Raw genomic sequence first — 17,256 nt, 5'->3', positions numbered from 1 at the left:
TCCTTGTTGCACACCCCCGGTCACAGTTCTGCATTCCAGCAACTTACCCAGTCCCCACCCATTGTAGGATGAAAGTTGGCAAATTTCCAACATATTTGCACCAGAGGGCAATCCTCAGTACCAGAGCTGCATAACACAAAGGCCTGGCTCATTATTTTCTTTGTGCTTTCAAACACAGACTCAGTTATCAGAACAATTCCTAAAAATGTCATTAAGATAGGACAAATCAACAGCATTTCAAGAAGCAATGACAAAACTTTCAAGAAGGATCTGTACACAGGCCCAAATCAGCACACAATATAATGGTTAACTGCCCTGTTTCTTCCTTGGCAGCCACAGAAACTGCTTAGCAACCATTCTTTCACACTGTGTCCCACCAAAACCCAATTTTTCCAAGCAGGGCAACGTGATGTTATTGAAGACAAGACCTTCCTCTCTGTCTTTCCAATGCCAATAAAACACAATGGGTGGAAGGGAGAAAAAAGTTTATTTGATCCTGCAGAATACAGACTTGATAGGATGTTTCCCAAAGACTGAGTGCTGACCTTTAAAGCCCTAAACAGCTTCGGTCCTGTATACCTGAAGGCGTGTCTCCACTCCCACCGTTCTACCCGGACACTGAGGTTCAGCACTGAGGGCCTTCTGGCAGTTCCTTCACTGCGAGAAGTGAAGTTACAGGGAACCAAGCAGAGGGCCTTCTCAGTAGTGGTGCCCACCCTGTGGAACACCCTCCCATCAGATGTCAAAGAAATAAACAACTATATGACATTTAGAAGACATCTGAAGGCAGCCCTGTTTAGGGAAGCTTTTAATGACTGATGTTTTAATGTAATTTTAACCTTCTGTTGGAAGCCCCCCAGAGTGGCTGGGGAAACCCAGCCAGATGGGTGGGGTAGAAATAATAAATGATTATATTATTATTATGAACACACAAAATACAAAAGCATTTATACTATCCTAGCAAGTACACAAAAGCATTGTTTTTTTCTGTTGGAACAGTGTTGAAGCAATGATTCTTCGACATCAACTTTGTTGGACTGGTCATGTGCCGATGCTAAAACCCTGTTTTGGAAGACAATCTTACTCGGCTACGAGTGATTGCCAAAGAAGAAGAAGATTGGCTGAGAATATGCATGGACAAAGCATGCCTAAGCCAGTTATTCTCACAATTGGCTATAGAGTGGTTGCTATATTTTAGCTCAAGGTATGTCCCCGGCCTTCCCTTATCTTGAGCTTAGGCTGGGAATAACCCGCCTTGCGGTTGAGACTGTCAGAAAATGATTGCTCAGGCTCAGCAGCCCAGCAGGCTGTGTGTGATGTGTTTGCTTCAGGGTTATGGTGCTCAGATATCAGTGGCAAAGGCACGTAGCTTCTGGGGCAGCCCAACAAGTGCCACCACTATTTTGTGCAATGGACGGCAAGAAGAGAGAGGCACTGGATTTTGGCGTTACAGTGCGCCACTGAAATTTGTGCTTATGCAACTCAAAAGGACTGAAAGGGAAAGGGAGAGGCACTGGCAAGGAAAGCAGTCAGGCTCACTGCTGGCTGAAGTGAACCTCTGACAAGGAGTAGGAGGAAAGCGGCGGCAGCTGGACAGGGAATTACAGGAGCGCAGGTGGCGCTGTGGGTTAAAGCCTCAGCGCCTAGGACTTGCCAATCGAAAGGTCGGCGGTTCGAATCCCTGCGGCGGGGTGCGCTCCCGCTGCTCAGTCCCAGCGCCTGCCAACCTAGCAGTTCGAAAGCACCTCCAGGTGCAAGTAGATAAATAGGGACCGCTTACCAGCGGGAAGGTAAACGGCGTTTCCGTGTGCGGCTCTGGCTCGCCCGAGCAGCGATGTCAAACTGGCCACGTGACCCGGAAGTGTCTCCGGACAGCGCTGGCCCCTGGCCTCTTAAGTGAGATGGGCACACAACCCCAGAGTCTGTCAAGACTGGCCCGTACGGGCAGGGGTACCTTTACCTTTTATTCTGACTGCAGTCCATCCCTCCTTCTCTCACCTCATATGGCCCCAGCTACTCTCCCTGAGCTGCTTCTCTCATCGCTGCTGTGCACCTCCCTCTGTATTCAGTAGCTCTTGCAAGTGACGCTTACACCCAGGTATCAATGGAACGTTTTCAGAACAAACGTAGGAATGTGTTGTGTGTGTTTTTTGTTTTTGTTTTTTTTCAGATCAGAAGGGTACTGTGCCTTGTTGTAACAATTCGGGACTGCACATCTCGTGCGGGCGCATGACGACCCACTTTTAAAGTATCCCAAGGCTCTTTGATGATGCTACAAAAAGATTAACAGGGCAACATCTCTGGAAATTAATGACGTAGTACCTAATTGTTCACAAGTGTGGATTTAAGATACAGTGGAACCTCGGTTTTCAAACGTTTTGGAACTTGAATGGCGTAAAGCCAGGTAAACCCGGAAATAAATGCTTCCATTTTCGAATGTGCCTCGGGAGTTGAACTTCCAAGAAGGCTTCTGTATTGAGTTTTCTGTATTAATTTTTCTTTTTGAGGCTTCCGTATTGAGTTTTTGGTTTTGGAATGTGTTGGAAGTTGAACGGTCTTCCGGAACAGATTATGTTAGAAAACTGAGGTTCCACTGTACTAGAAAGCACAATGGAAGACGATTTTCCTTGATTTTTATTAACCTCCTCTTTGCTTTCCTCTTTGCAAAGGGCTTGGAGAACTTTTAACAGGCCTCCAGAATAAGGCCATTGCTGACTTTTCACGCACACCATTGCCTGCCAAAACGAAGCAGAAGCAGAGAGAGAAAGAATGCAAACTGCCATAAGTCTCACCTTTCCCCAGGGATGCCATTTCCATGAGAATTGGGCCCTCCCAACCCTGTGAATACTTAGGGAAAACATGAGATGGAGCTGCCTGCTGCCATGTTTAGTTTGGTCCTGGCATTGGCTCTTGGTGGCAAGGCCAGTTCTGGTGCCACTTCTCAGTGGATGCCATGTGACCTGTGTATCATGTGGATGAGAATGGTTATCTCCTTCCAGGATGTAAGGGCAGTCTGTCAGCCAGGCTTCTCTTCCTCCTGAGCCGCTTTACCTGTGTAGGTGGGGGAAATGCCACTGTAAAGCAGTGAAGAGGAAAAGGAAATATTGGGGCGACCCGTCACCTGGAAAAGAGCTTCCTAGATGCTTCTCCCCAGTCCCTAGCAACAGCTTTACTTCTGCTTTAACCTACAAGTTTCCCTATCTCCCTGCCTGACCAGTGCATTTTCTATACTTAGTATGCATAGAAATTGAGCTTTTAGTACCGCAGCTCCAGCTGTCTGGAATAAGTTGCCATCCAAAATCAGAAAAGCACCTAGTATTTTGATATTTAGGCACCTTATTTGAAAAGGCTAATGCATGTAACCCTATCATTTTATTCAGTAACAACTGTATGATTTTAGAAATTGTTTTATAGGGTGGTATACAAGCAAGTTTTACTCAGAAATGACCCATTCAAGTTAAGGGCCCCAAGTCAGTCATGTCTATTAATTTCAATGGTTCTACTCTGAGTAAAACTTAATTGAATATACAGGGCCAACTCCATAGGGTGGCAAGTTGGGGACATTTGCCGGGGACCCAAGGTCAAGAGAAGACCCAGAGGTCCAACAATGTTTTATTTAAACTTTATTTAATATTTTCCCCCTCAAACCAGAATTCTTCATGCTTGTCCTCAACGCACTGCTTTCAAAGTAGGCTGATTCTAGATCCTGTCCTCCACAAGCCAAGGGGTGGCTACTTAATATGTGAAAACTCTCCTCATGATTATGTTTTATGTGAGATAAATATTTAAGAAAAATATTTGTACAACGGTATTCATAAAAGTGAGTGTACAGCAAACATCCACATATACAGTAAGAACTATGTAAAAATGTAATATTGGAGATAAATTTTAAAAAGCCCCCTCCCCAGTAGTGATACAGACGTAGAATAGAATGTCCCTATTTTTATCTGAGGAATGTTGGAGGATATGGTACACAGTCCCCCAAAGCTCCACCACCGCACCATGCAGTTGTCCACATAGCTTTGTCTTGTGGTTCCACTAAGCTTTAGCTCAAGAAGATCAACAGCTACTTTGGGGCTCAAATCAGTAATTCACTCTTTGTGGAACCCTTAATTTCCTCTTTGATCTCCCTCCTGATGATGTGAGGTTCGCAGAAACCCTGCTGCATGTGGATTTAATGAAAAGAAGAGAAATGAAAAAAGAGAGAGATGAGGGTGAAGGGGAAAAAGAAATAAAGCAAAAGAAGAGCAATGCATTTAACAGAGTAAATAAAACTCTCACAGCATTCCCAGCAAAACATAGATTCAGATTTTCTTGTACTTCATTACAGCAATACTGTACAGCCTTCATCCCCCTGCCCAGGAGAGGCTGCGCACAGCTATCCCATAAGCCAAGACAGCAAGAGGCTATCCCAGAAGCCAGATCCCTCTTGCTGTTCTGGCATCTGAATATTTTTTTTCTTGTTTTCCTCCTCCAAAAACTAGGTGCATCTTATGGTCTGGTGCGTCTTATAGAGCGAACAATACGGTAATTAAAAAGGTTACTTTTTCATCAAAGCAATCATATTCTTACATAGCCCCACTACCCCGAATCAGATTTGTCATTTTAGCATTTATGCTATATTCCCTAACTCTATTCAATAAAGTTCTCTATATTTTTTGCCCCAGTTGTAGGCAATGGTTATTATGGCTGCACTTAATAAATAAAGGTCATCTCTCCATCATTTGTCAATACTACTATCTTAATTTAGCTGAAAAGAAGGCCCACTTAGTAGTATATTTCCTTGATAGCATCAGGTCAGAATGTTGTTATTTGGGGACATTTCCGAAAGATATGTAGTGTATCGACAGAGGAATTTTACACCTCTAACAAAAGCTATCAACTGTTGAGTATTTGCAATTAAGACACTTTGGTATTAAATGCCTTCTAAAGATAAATTTCTAGAAATCTTCCTTAAGGCTTATGGTGTCTTGTGGTGCATTCAGCCATACCGAGATGTACAGAGTTTGACTTTATGTTGAGATCCGTAGAGACACCATTGATCCTTTGCTGAAGAGGTTTGCCAATCTTTCAGACAACTTAATTCTCTCCTCTTAGGCAAAGATCACAAGACCTCCCGGTTGGTAGCCAGATTCTGCGCCCAGATTTATAGGCACAGATCATCCTCTAGAATAACATAGTTTACTAGGGAAATGCTGAAGTAGCCCTTTGGGGCGCCTCAAGGTCAATTTTTTATGGTAGCCCAAATCTCAGTTGTACAGGTGTATGTATATATCTCAATTTATTTATTTTTAACTCATGACTTAAGTATTTCCTTCTCAGATATCATACAGTACCAGAAAGGGTTGTGGGTTTTTTGTTGTGGTTTTTTTTTTAAAAAAGGCCTTAATCTGCTCAAGAATTAAAGGTGTACCCAAGTGAAACCATTTTTTGAAGTGAGTCTTGTAATATCTAGAAACTGAAGGAAAAAATAGTCCTTTTGTTTTATTACACAGAGTCTTGGATTCTGTTTCAAGTCTTTTCTATTGTCAAGTAAAGTCTACAAAAATATTTTCACAATCATCAAGGGTTTTATAGTGAACCTCCAGCAAAGAATTCATTTAAGAACACAATTGTTTTTGAAGCAGATATTTTTCTGTGCCGCAATTGTTTACCCGTGACTACTGATGTAATTCATTTTAATAGCCAATAATAATTTCTCATGGTTGTGTGCCAGGGACTTTCTGGATGAAGAGGAGTGGTTGGAGGTGCCAGCCGGGGAACACCTTAGAGAAGCAGCAGAGGAGGAAGACTCAGAGCCAGGATTGTGGTGGTGGGACTCTGAAGACATGTCAGAGGAGGAGGGAGTCTGGGAGGCAGAAGAAGCAACAGGCTCAAGGGAAAAAGAAGAGCCAGAGGAAGAAAATCCTTCAAAGGCAGGGCAGGGTGCGGAGGAAGGCACCTCAGGTCCTGGACCTCAAAGAGAAGAGGAAGAAGCTGCAACCAAAAAGCTGAAACAGCTTCTCAGCAGCTGCCTGGTCCCACCTCCTCCCTTGACTCCAATGTCATGCAGGTCTTTGCATGTAGCTGAACAGAAGGCTCAGAAAGCCCAAGGGGGACCCTTCCCACCAGAGTTTATGCTTGCTTGGGAAACATCCAGAGGAGGGGCTTTAGGAGGAAGCAGGAGGGGCCAAGTCTTGGCAATACTGCGACTGAGGGCAGCCATGCCTGTGGGCATTCTGCTTGTATACTATTTTCTTGCATAAAAAACTGACTTATGAGTCTCCAAGTCTCCATTCTATCCACTCACCTGAGACTCCGGATGGGCGGCCACAGTCACATGGCACGGTCGTGGTGGGTTCAGGAAGGCTGCCATCTTCCAGTGCAGCCAGGGGAGGCAATGGCTGGCACTGTTCACCTCTGGCTGCATCGGGCCCTCAGGTAAGGGCGGGCATTGTCTGCTCAGCCAATTGAGGGCTGGGGCTTGGGGGCTGCGAGCATCCCACACCCCAGCCTATTTAAGGGGTGGCCAGGTGTTGGCCACCCTGTTAGCCAATCATTCTGGGATTTCCCCACCCACCCAGTCCTTAGGGGCCTGCCTGAGGGGGAAGCGGGCACGTTACCTATGGACCTTGCTATGGTTTATTTGGTCAGCATATTTGGGGCCAAGGAGGAATTTTATCCTGCAAGCAAATTGACCAGCTTGTAGGTTTTCGCAACTTTGGCAAAAAAAAGGCATTGCGTTGCACCCTTAGTCAGAGGGGTACCTAGGTAGGGGGGTCCAGGAGGGTGACTCTGGGAGACCAATGGACCAAAACACCTCTCCCAATGGCAGCCTGTGTGGGATTGTGCCATTCAATTCACATTGGGGGTGACTCCCCAACACAAGTTCCTATCAGGTAGCAGGCGGGCTGCCTGATGCAGGATACGTGCCGAATGCCTTAGCCAAACCTACTTTCCTGCAGTCAATCACGTTGTGGCCTAATACAACCCAATACCTGTCTCCTGTGTCATTATTGTGGCCCTCCCTTCACCTGCCACTGCCATTATGCACCTGCCAATGACCCTGCTCTAGCATTGTGTTTGGAGAGGTTTGCTAGGTCTTGAGTCATCCATATTGCATTAATCAACAAGCTTTACCTGTGTGCCATATTTGTAGGCTAATTCACATCAGATATCATAGTATAATTATTATATTCCCAGGTTTCTTATCTATCTGATGCTACCAACTTATTATTCTTCAAGTGCACACTGTTTGGTTTCCGTTGCATAGAAGGAAATGCTTCCTTATTTATCCATGTGAAGGATGTTGGTTCATGAGCTGCATAAAGTGCAAGTTCAGTTCCAGGCACCACCTGCACCAACAGTCATGGATTCCCCCAGAGAATAATAGGAAGTGTAGTTTCTTCAGGGTGTTGAGTTCTTTAAAAGGTAAGGGTAAAGGACCCCTGACAGTTAAGTCCAGTCGCAAACGACTCTGGGGTTGCGGTGCTCATCTCGCTTTACTGGCCGAGGGAGCCAACGTTTGTCCACAGACAGTTTTTCCAGGTCATGTGACCAGCATGACTAAGCCGCTTCTGGCGAAACCAGAGCAGCGCATGGAAACGCCGTTTACCTTCCCGCCAGAGCGGTACTTATTTATCTACTTGCACTTTGATGTGCTTTCGAATTGCTAGGTTGGCAGGAGCAGGGACCGAGCAACGGGAGCTCACTCCATCATGGGGCTTTGAACTGCGACCTTCTGATCGGCAAGCCCTAGGCTCAGTGGTTTAGACCACAGCGCCAAACACGGGCCTTTGAGTTGTTAGAGGTTCCCTATTCCCCTCACAGAGTTTCAATTCCCAGAGAGTTTTAACAATCTATCAATTTTCCCCAGGGAACTCTAGAAATTAAAAGTTATGTTGTTTACAATTAAATTAAAAGTTCTGTTTAAAAGCAGAAAAGATGCACTTATTTATTCACGCCTCCTTCACAAAGATGTGGTATATATGTTGCTACAAAGGTTGGGTGCCAAGTCCCCCAATCTCTGCTGAGCAAAGGCAAGATTCCAGCATGTCAGAGCTGGTTCTGTTGCAGGTCAGCACAGAGACTCAGGGATGAGCAGTGAAGTTGATTCTTTATTCAAGGAAACAGAATACAAACAGAAAATCTACAGGCAAGACAAACCCCAGTAAAGCAGTTGACAATCTGTGCCTCCTATTTTCCCCTAAGTCTCCCCTTTGGTTGGATGTTTCCCCAGCAGTCTTAAACTCTGTCAGGGAGGGGCGCCCCTGTGCTCTCTGTGCTATTGGCCCTGCTACATGCAAGGCCCTCCATGTCCTTGGAGAAAACGGAGGAAGGGAATGGAATACAGTAGGATTGGCAGGCTCCTGTGGCGCTGTCACAGCCTTTGTCCCCTCATCGTCCTCCTCAGCTTCCTCACCTATGTCTGCAGTGCTTTCTGCCTCTTCTTCCTCTCTCTCACTCAAGCCTGTTACTTGTTCAGCATCCAACTATTCTGCTGCCCTTTCATCCTCTGACCTGTCCCATCACCACTCCCTTGATTCTTAGCCTGCCTCTTCTGAGGCTTCCCTAGGGGGTTCTCCAGCTAGATCCTCCCACCACTCCTCATCATCCAGCCACAAGGGTTCCAGACACCCACCCAGGGTCATGTTTCTGTTGTGTTGGACGATCAGCTTTCAAAAAACATTCGCAAACTAGCTGTGTTGGACGATCAGCTTTCAAAAAACATTCGCAAACCAGAACTTACTCCCTGGTTTGTGGCATTCGGGAGCCAAAACGTATGAGTACCAAGGCATTTGAGAACTAAGGTACAACTGTTCTTCAAAAGAACTGGGTATTAGTTATTTAGGAACATCAGAATGAGGAGGGATGGTTTCAGGAAGCGGAGAAGGTATCTTGATTTCATGTGCCCTGGAGACCAAGATAGGAAGCTCCTGCAGCCACCTGGAAGCTGTTCCTTGGTTTTTGAATGGTTTCAGGAGTCGAATGGACTCCCGGAATGGATTAAGTTCGAGAACCAAGGTACCACTGTACTAATGGTTAATTGCCAACACACCCAAGAAGACTCAAGACCAGAAAGGTGGCTAACTGGTTATATTTATTAAAATATAACAACTATAGAATTTGCAATAGGAATAATTCAGCCAAATTAACCAAAACCAATGAGGTCCAGGAGGTGAATGGATTGAAGGAAGGATTTAACCTCTCCCATCTTTCTGAGCTAGCTGCCAGCTGCTCAAGGCCCTTGGAAACTCCTCTCTGTTTATTGCATGCTCCCTGTTTATTTGGTATCTGAACCTGTCATACACAACGTGGCCCCATTGGTGAGCATTGACCCAGATGCGCCTGAGAGGCCTGAACACCACGCTGGCTCCAATATTGGTCAGATATTATCCAAAATCCACTCACCCACCTGGAGCTAAATTCTAACAAAACACCACTCCAGTCACACAGATGACACTCAATGATATGAAGTAGGCAAAAAAGATGTTACACAGGCCAATTAGTGTCACCCCCCATATATATATATACCTCAGACTTGCCTGAGCCTTTGAGAGATGAAGCACAGAAATCCATGGAAATAAAAAAGAAAGAAAGAAAATATTCACACAACCATGATGCTACCAATTTAAATGACTTTAAAGGGATATTAGACAAGTTTGTGAAGGATACGCTACTAATGGACATCGTTCATGATGATTCTCTTCCATTTCCAGGAGGGATCACAAACCTTTTTAGGCCCATGGACAGCTTGGGAATTTGGGATTAGTCGTGGGGGTCAGCAACCTTTTCCAGCTGTGGGCTGATCCACCGTTCCTCAGACCATGTGGTGGGCCAGACTATATATATATATAGTTGAATGAATTCCTATGCCCCACAGATAACTCCAGAGATGAATTTTAAATAAAAGCACACATTCTACTCATGTAAAAACACCAGGCAGGCCCCACAAATAACCCAGAGATGCATTTTAAATAAAAGGACATATTCTACTTATGTAAAAACATGCTGATTCCCGGACCGTCCGCGGGCTGGATTGAGAAGGCAATTGGGATGCATCCAGCCCCCGGGCCTTAGGTTGGCTACCCCTGCCTATGAGCACCATGCACTTGGCTCCCAGATGAGCCCCACCACCACCAAAGGAGAAGGAGAGAAGGAGAATGTGCCCATACACACTTTGCTTTTCCAAAGTTGGATCCCGTACATGTGTAGCAGAAAGAAGATGTGGGAAAACATGCCCATGTCCCAGCTTCCTCCTTTAGCTCTATGTACTTTTCAAGGGAGAAAAATAGGGAACCACCTCGTGAACAAGGAGGCAGCACCCTTGGACAATGCCAGATTTCCAGGATCAGATGCTGCAAATACTGGAGAACAATAGTGGGTGAGGGATATTGCCTTCATGTCGTGCCTGAGGGCTTCCCATGGGCACTTGCACTCAATAGGACTGATTGGTCTGATCCAGCAGGCCTTTTCTCACATACTTTTTTAATTTCATGAATGTCTGGTATGCATTTCCCCGAATGTTTGTGGCACAAATCAGTCTTACACTACCTAGAATTCTAATTGCAATTCATATTAAACACCCCCCCCCCCTGACATTTGAGTGACACACATAAGAATGATTATAGAGTCCGGCTGTGGTGCGTGCCTCGAGGTCTCATTACAGGGCTATTTGATGGGATGTCAGAACCTTTGTTGCTTAATTGCTTTTAGTAATGGAGTATATAAAGAGAGAGAGAAATGCCGAGGTCTCTGAGGAATCAAAAAGCTCTTGAAGAAGGAGAGTTGAATCTAACCAGGCGTCCTAGAAAGAAACAAGGTGAAAGAGAAGGATGGAGATAAGGGCATTTTTGATTGCTGTGCTGGTGGTTCTTCTGATTCTGCACTTTCTGAAACAACTCTGGTCACGCAGGCAATATCCTCCAGGACCTTTTCCGCTTCCTGTCATTGGAAGTATGTGGAAACCCGGGGCGAAGCTTCGTGAAGATACTTTCATTAAGGTACTTCTTAGCAATAACTCAGTCTAATGTCAATAATTGTTTTATCAATTTTCCCCAACCATTCTGGTAGTTAAGCTTAAACAGTACCATGGGTTTAAATGCTAACGGCAAGGGCCACAATTTAATACACAATTAAATGCAATGAAACTCCTACACTTAAAAATAATTGAATTAAAATTAAAACTGAATTTAATTAAAAATCATCCAAGGTTCCATTGCAAAAGTAACTTAATTCCTTTTCAAGTCACCCAGAATTTTTACAAACTACTTTCAGGTGTAATAAGGGCAAGTAAAAGTAACTAACAAATTTAATAAACAAACAAACAAAACAAAACAAAAACAATTCAGAGATTTTGGAATTAATTCTGTGAATCTGTTAATCTGAATTAGTTCATTCCTGCCACTGCTGCTGTGTTATATAGGCCATACACAGGCAGACCTAGAAGCTGCCATGCAGATAAAAGTTTGATAGAATGATGATGGAAGAAGAGGAGGATTTGGGGCCCTTGAATTTCAGTGGTTCCCTGTGCAGCACTAAACTTTGGCGCTGCCCACTCACCACTTGCTCTCCATTATACAGTGGTACCTCAGGTTAAGTACTTCGTTCCGGAGGTCCGTTCTTAACCTGAAACTGTTCTTAACCTGAAGCACCACTTTAGCTAATGGGGCCTCCTGCTGCCACTGCGCCACCGGAGCACGATTTCTGTTCTCATCCTGAAGCAAAGTTCTTAACCCGAGGTACTATTTCTGGGTTAGCGGAGTCTGTAGCCTAAAGCGTATGTAACCTGAAGTGCATGTAACCCGAGGTACCATTGTACATCATTGTTGTGGTGCCACCTGAGGCACTGGCACCCAGTGTGGCCGAACTGGTCATGCTACCCTAAAACCACCTCTGATGGTTATTCTGCATGTCTATCCCCTCTGCTTGTAAATAATCCAGGGTAGTTGTGCAGAATCTTTGGCCCTCCAGCCACTGCAGAACACAACTCCCATCTTCCATGGCCACCAGCCGTGCTTGCCAGGGCTGATGGAAATTGTACTTTATCAACTTCGGGGGGGGGGGGGAGTGCACACTTAATGTAGTGGGTGTTCCAGTTACAGATAGGTAGCCGTGTTGGTCTGCCATAGTCAAAACAAAATAAAAAATTCCTTCCAGTAGCACCTTAAAGAACAACTAAGTTAGTTCTTGGGACGCAGGTGGCGCTGTGGGTTAAAGCCTCAGCGCCTAGGACTTGCCGATCGAAAGGTCGGCGGTTCGAATCCCTGCGGCGGGGTGCACTCTCCCGCTGCTCGGTCCCAGCGCCTGCCAACCTAGCAGTTCGAAAGCACCTCCGGGTGCAAGTAGATAAATAGGGACCGCTTACCAGCAGGAAGGTAAACGGCGTTTCCGTGTGCGGCTCTGGCTCGCCAGAGCAGCGATGTCACGCTGGCCACGTGACCCGGAAGTGTCTCCGGACAGCGCTGGCCCCTGGCCTCTTAAGTGAGATGGGCGCACAACCCCAGAGTCTGTCAAGACTGGCCCGTACGGGCAGGGGTACCTTTACCTTTACCTTTAAGTTAGTTCTTGGTATGAGCTTTCGTGGGATCTGAAGAAATGTGCATGCACACGAAAGCTCATACCAAGAACTAACTTAGTTGGTCTTTAAGGTGCTACTGGAAGGAATTTTTTTTATTTTGTTTTGTAGTGGGTGTTGTAAGCAAGAAGAGGGGCAAAGCACCAAGGACAATTGAACACAGCCAAGACAAGCTCTGGTGGTTCTTGTAATGAACTGTTTATTTAGCCCAACTGTATATTTAGCTGGATGCATTTTAGAGATAACCTTCCTTTGTTTCCTAGAGCAAATCATTCCTTTGTCAGAAGCTATCCGCAATACAAATAATAGTAATAATATAAAAGGTCATTATTAATAATACTGAAAACCACAAAACCATATAAAAGATGAAAATGTCCATTCCAAAATCACAAATAAAAAATGTACGTTGTATACTGTTACACTAAGGAAGTGCATAACACTTATGATTATAACCAACCAGAGATTTAACATGAAAATCTTTGCCCGCATTTTTCAAGTCTTTTGGAGCTATCACTTCTGGTGCATATGCACATCATATCTAAACCCCACAGCACCAAACAGATACATGTAAGAAAAGGCATGAAAAAATGACAGGGAATGTAGGTCCGCAGCAGTCATTCATGGCAATCTTTCAACAGATACTAACCTGCATATGCTATTCAATTTCTTAAGCCTTGGAAAATCTTCATATTGGTCACTCAAACTAGAAACACTTTTAATAATAGCAAATCATTCTTAATGGATCTCGGCAGTAAACACTAATCTCCAGGTAATAATCTCACCAAGAGCACCTCCTCCTCCTCCTCCTCCTTCCATCACCTGTAGCCAAGTAAGTTTGTCTTCCATGAACATAGACTTAACAGTGAGTCTGTAAGTGACTGTGGAGGCCTATTCTGGATCCATACAACCTTCCACAATGGGGACATAGGTTTCTGGGTGGGAGTTGATAATGGCGAGGGTTTGCCAAGCGTGCCTTCCTCTTAGCAAGTTTCTCCCTTTTGTCTTGAGTTTGAGTGTCTTCAAAGCCCATGACACCTTTGGTAAAGGCTGTTCTCCAACTGGAGTGCTCGCAGGCCACTGTTTCCCACTTGTCAGTGTTTATACTACGTTTTTTAGATTTGCCTTGAGAGAGTCTTTAAGGCTCTTCTGTTGACCACTGGCATTACACTTTCCATTTTTAAGTTCAGAATAGAGTAGTCACTTTGGAAGATGATAATCAGGCATCTGCACAACATGACCAGTCCAATGAAGTTGATGTTGAAGAATCATTGCTTCGACAATGGTGATTTTTGCTTCTTCTGGTACACTGGCATTAGTTTGCCTGTCTTCCCAAGTGATGTGTAAAAACATTTTGAGACACCGTTGATGGAATCTTTCAAGGAATTGGAGATGGCATTTATAAATGGTCATGTTTCACAAGCATGCAGTAAGGTTGGTAGTACAATAGCTTTGTAAACAAGCATTTTGATATCCCTGCGAATGTCATGGTCCTTAAACACTCTACACTTCAGCTGGGAGAAAGCTGCACTCACAGAGCTCAGGCGATGGTGAATTTTGGCATCAATGTCAGCCCTTGTGGAAAGATAATTGCCCAGGTAGGAGAAATTATCAACATTTTCCAACATTGCACCATTGAGTTGGACTTGTGGTGCTGCAGAGGGGTTGTTTTGTACTTGTTGGTGCAGCACTTTGGTTTTTTGGTTTTTGGATGTTGAGCAATAGGCCAAGATTTTCGTAAGCTTCTGTGAAGATATTTAAGATGGTTTGGAGGTCATCCTCTCTGTGTGTGCACACTACGTTGTCATCAGCATACTGAAGCTCTATGACAGAAGTTACGGTAACCTTACTCTTTGCTTTCAGCCTACTCAGATTGGTTGGAGGTTGGATGGCAGCTAACAGATTGAGGCTAAATCCTGACAAGACAGAAGTACTGTTTTTGGAGGGCAGGGGGCGAGCAGGTTTGGGGGACTCCCTGGTCCTGAATGGGGTAACTGTGCTCCTGAAAGACCAGGTGCGCAGCCTGGGAGTCATTTTGGACTAACAGCTTTCCATGGAAGTGCAGGTCAATTCTGTGTCCAGGGCAGCTGTTTCCTATCTCCACCTGTTACGCAGGCTGAGACCCTACCTGCCTGCAGACTGTCTTGCCAGAGTGGTGCATGCTCTAGTTATCTCCTGCTTGGATTACTGCAATGCACTCTACATAGGGCTACCTTTGAAGGTGACCCAGAAACTATAACCAATCCAGAATGCAGCAGCCAGACTGGTGACTGGGAATGGCAGCTGAGACCATATTGCACCCAGTGGCGTAGCGTGGGGGGTGCAGGGGGGCCAGCCGCACCGGGCGCAACATTGGGGGGGGGGGCGCTCGCACTCGCAGCTCTCTGCCCCTACCTGGCTCACTCACTCTCTCTCACTGCAGTGCTGGCTGTGCGAATCCGATCCGAGCTGCCGGGTCACCGCCCACTGTGGAGGGGGAGGGTGCCAGGCGTGCGTTGCCGTGCGGAGTGGAGAGAGAGCGAGGGAGGGACTATCTGGGGGAGGGACAGTGCAGCGGCTGCCCAGCGCAGCGCTGAGCACGGGAGAGAACCACACCCAACCAGCCCAGGCAGCAGCAAGAAGAAGCTGGCAGCGGCGGAAGGTTAGGGGTTAGGGGCGCAAATTACTTGCCTTGCCCCGGGTGCTGACAACCCACGCTATGCTGCTGATTGCACCAGACCTTAAAGACCTACATTGGTTCCCAGTACATTTCCAAGCACAATTCAAAGTGTTGGTGCTGACCTTTAAAGCCCTAAATGGCCTCGGCCCAGTATACCTGAATGAGCGCCTCCACCCCCATCATTCAGCCTCCACTGAGGTCAAGCACTGAGGGCACCGAGGGTGTGTGTGCAAAACTGAGAAGGTCCTTAACTGAGAAGGTCTATTTGGGGGTGCCAAATTTTGTTCTCGCCCACAGCATCGTATTAGAAACTTTGCCCTTGACTGCCACTGTGAAAGAAATGGCCCTGGGACAGGAAGTTCACAGGCTGATCTTGCTACCATTTACAATTCAACACTTGCCATACAGAAAATGCAGCAACTTTTTGGCATGTTGCTGATTTCACTTAGCTACCCATGCCCTAATTATTCTAATATAACTGACCTTGTTTACATGGTTTTGTGCCTTTCAGTATTAATAAGAACCTTGTCCTTTTACATTAGTTTTAATATTATTACTGTGTACCTTGCTTGTAGCTGCTGGATTAAGGAGGCTTATCTCTGAAACACATCTTGCAAAACAGAAGCTGAGCTAATCAAACAGCTTAAATAAGCTCTGGAATTTGTCTTCCTTCTCTTCCATTGTATTCTGCCTATGACCTAGAATGCGGGGAACCTCCCACCTTCCAACAGATTAATGGGCACAAATTCTCTTGGCAATGAAGTAGAAGCTCATCATCTCTTTCCAAGAAAATGAAGGAGCTTGTCGCTCACATGTAGCTATTATTAGTCATTAAATTTATAAATATCACCCTTAATCCACAGCTCAGGGCAGTTCACAACCTAATAACAATAATAATAATTAATAATAATTTTATTATTTATACCCCACCCATCTGCCTAGGTATCCCCAGCCACTCTGGGTGGCTTCCAGCAGAATATAAAAACATAATACAACGTCATATGTTAAAGACTTCCCAATACAAGGCTGCCTTCAGGTGTTTTCTGTAAGTTAGAATACAACATGCCTGTTGTCTTTTGTCCATGGAGTTTTCTTGGCAGGTATACTGGAGTGGCTTGCCGATTCCTGCTCCATATTGAGGGCACAAGGAGAAGGGGATGGCAGAGGACGAGATGGTTGGACAGTGTTCTCAAAGCTACCAGCATGAGTTTGACCAAACTGCAGGAGGCAGTGGAAGACAGGAGTGCCTGGCGTGCTCTGGTCCATGGGGTCACGAAGAGTCGGACATGACTAAATGACTAAACAACAACAGAATACAACATACATAAAACACACGATAAAAACAAGAACAAAAAACTAACAAACCAGTAACCCTTCCCACAAACAAATTTTGAAAAGGTATAAGATGTTAATCAGCAAGAGGTCTGGTTGAAGAGCAACAGTTTCGTCTTAAACACCTAAAAGTGTATAATGAAGGCATCAGCTGAACCTCCCTTGGGAGAACATTCCACAAAAAGGAGAGACTACAGAAAATGCCAGTTTTTGTGTTGCCATCCCCTGGACCTCTTGTAGAGGAAGCACACAAAGATGAGCCCCAGATGATGATTTCAGGGTCCTGATCAGATCATATGGGGAGAGGCAATCCTTGAGGTATTGAGATCCTAAGGCTTTGTAGATCAAAACCAATACTTTTAATTGGGCCCAGAAACTAATTGGCAGCCAATGCAGTCAGAGCAGAATCAGTGTAATATGCTCAAACAGTCTTCTCCTGATGAGCAACCTGGCCACTGAATTCTGCACTATCTGAAATTTCTGAACCATTTACAGATAGGTAGCCGTGTTGGTCTGCCATAGTCAAAACAAAATAAAAAAATTCCTTCCAGTAGCACCTTAAAGACCAACTTTGGTCTTTAAGGTGCTACTGGAAGGAATTTTTTTATTTTGTTCTGAACCATTGTTAGATGCAGCCCTATATATAACACATTGCAGCAATCTAAGCAATAGAAAATCAAAACAGGTAGTTTTCCATTGCCTTCTCTGCAAG

At 45.1% G+C, this 17,256-nt stretch overlaps 1 protein-coding gene and 1 long non-coding RNA gene across 3 annotated transcripts in view; both read left to right on the top strand.

Moving 5' to 3' along the window:
* Positions 1-17,256, top strand: part of LOC307217054 (cytochrome P450 2J2-like) — a 93,354-nt gene that overhangs the window by 59,419 nt on the left and 16,679 nt on the right. Inside the window, exon 1 of one of the 2 annotated variants that reach the window (XM_079978069.1) lies at positions 10,728-10,982. The exons of the other annotated variant lie outside the window; for it this stretch is intronic. Within the exon in view, the coding sequence (XP_079834195.1) occupies positions 10,815-10,982 (168 nt within the window). The 5' untranslated portion in view covers positions 10,728-10,814. Of the gene's footprint in view, positions 1-10,727; positions 10,983-17,256 lie in introns of those variants that run through there. 2 annotated transcript variants of the gene reach the window in all.
* LOC307217298 lies at positions 2,057-6,260 on the top strand. The gene is made up of 2 exons (XR_013839542.1): positions 2,057-2,098; positions 5,717-6,260. It is a non-coding gene; the product is annotated as an uncharacterized lncRNA (long non-coding RNA).

This window comes from Podarcis cretensis (genome assembly GCF_951804945.1).
Source record: "Podarcis cretensis genome assembly, chromosome: 5".
NCBI lineage: Eukaryota > Metazoa > Chordata > Lepidosauria > Squamata > Lacertidae > Podarcis > Podarcis cretensis.
The sequence above is the reverse complement of the archived record's forward strand: the minus strand, read 5'-3'. Positions and strand labels throughout refer to the sequence as shown.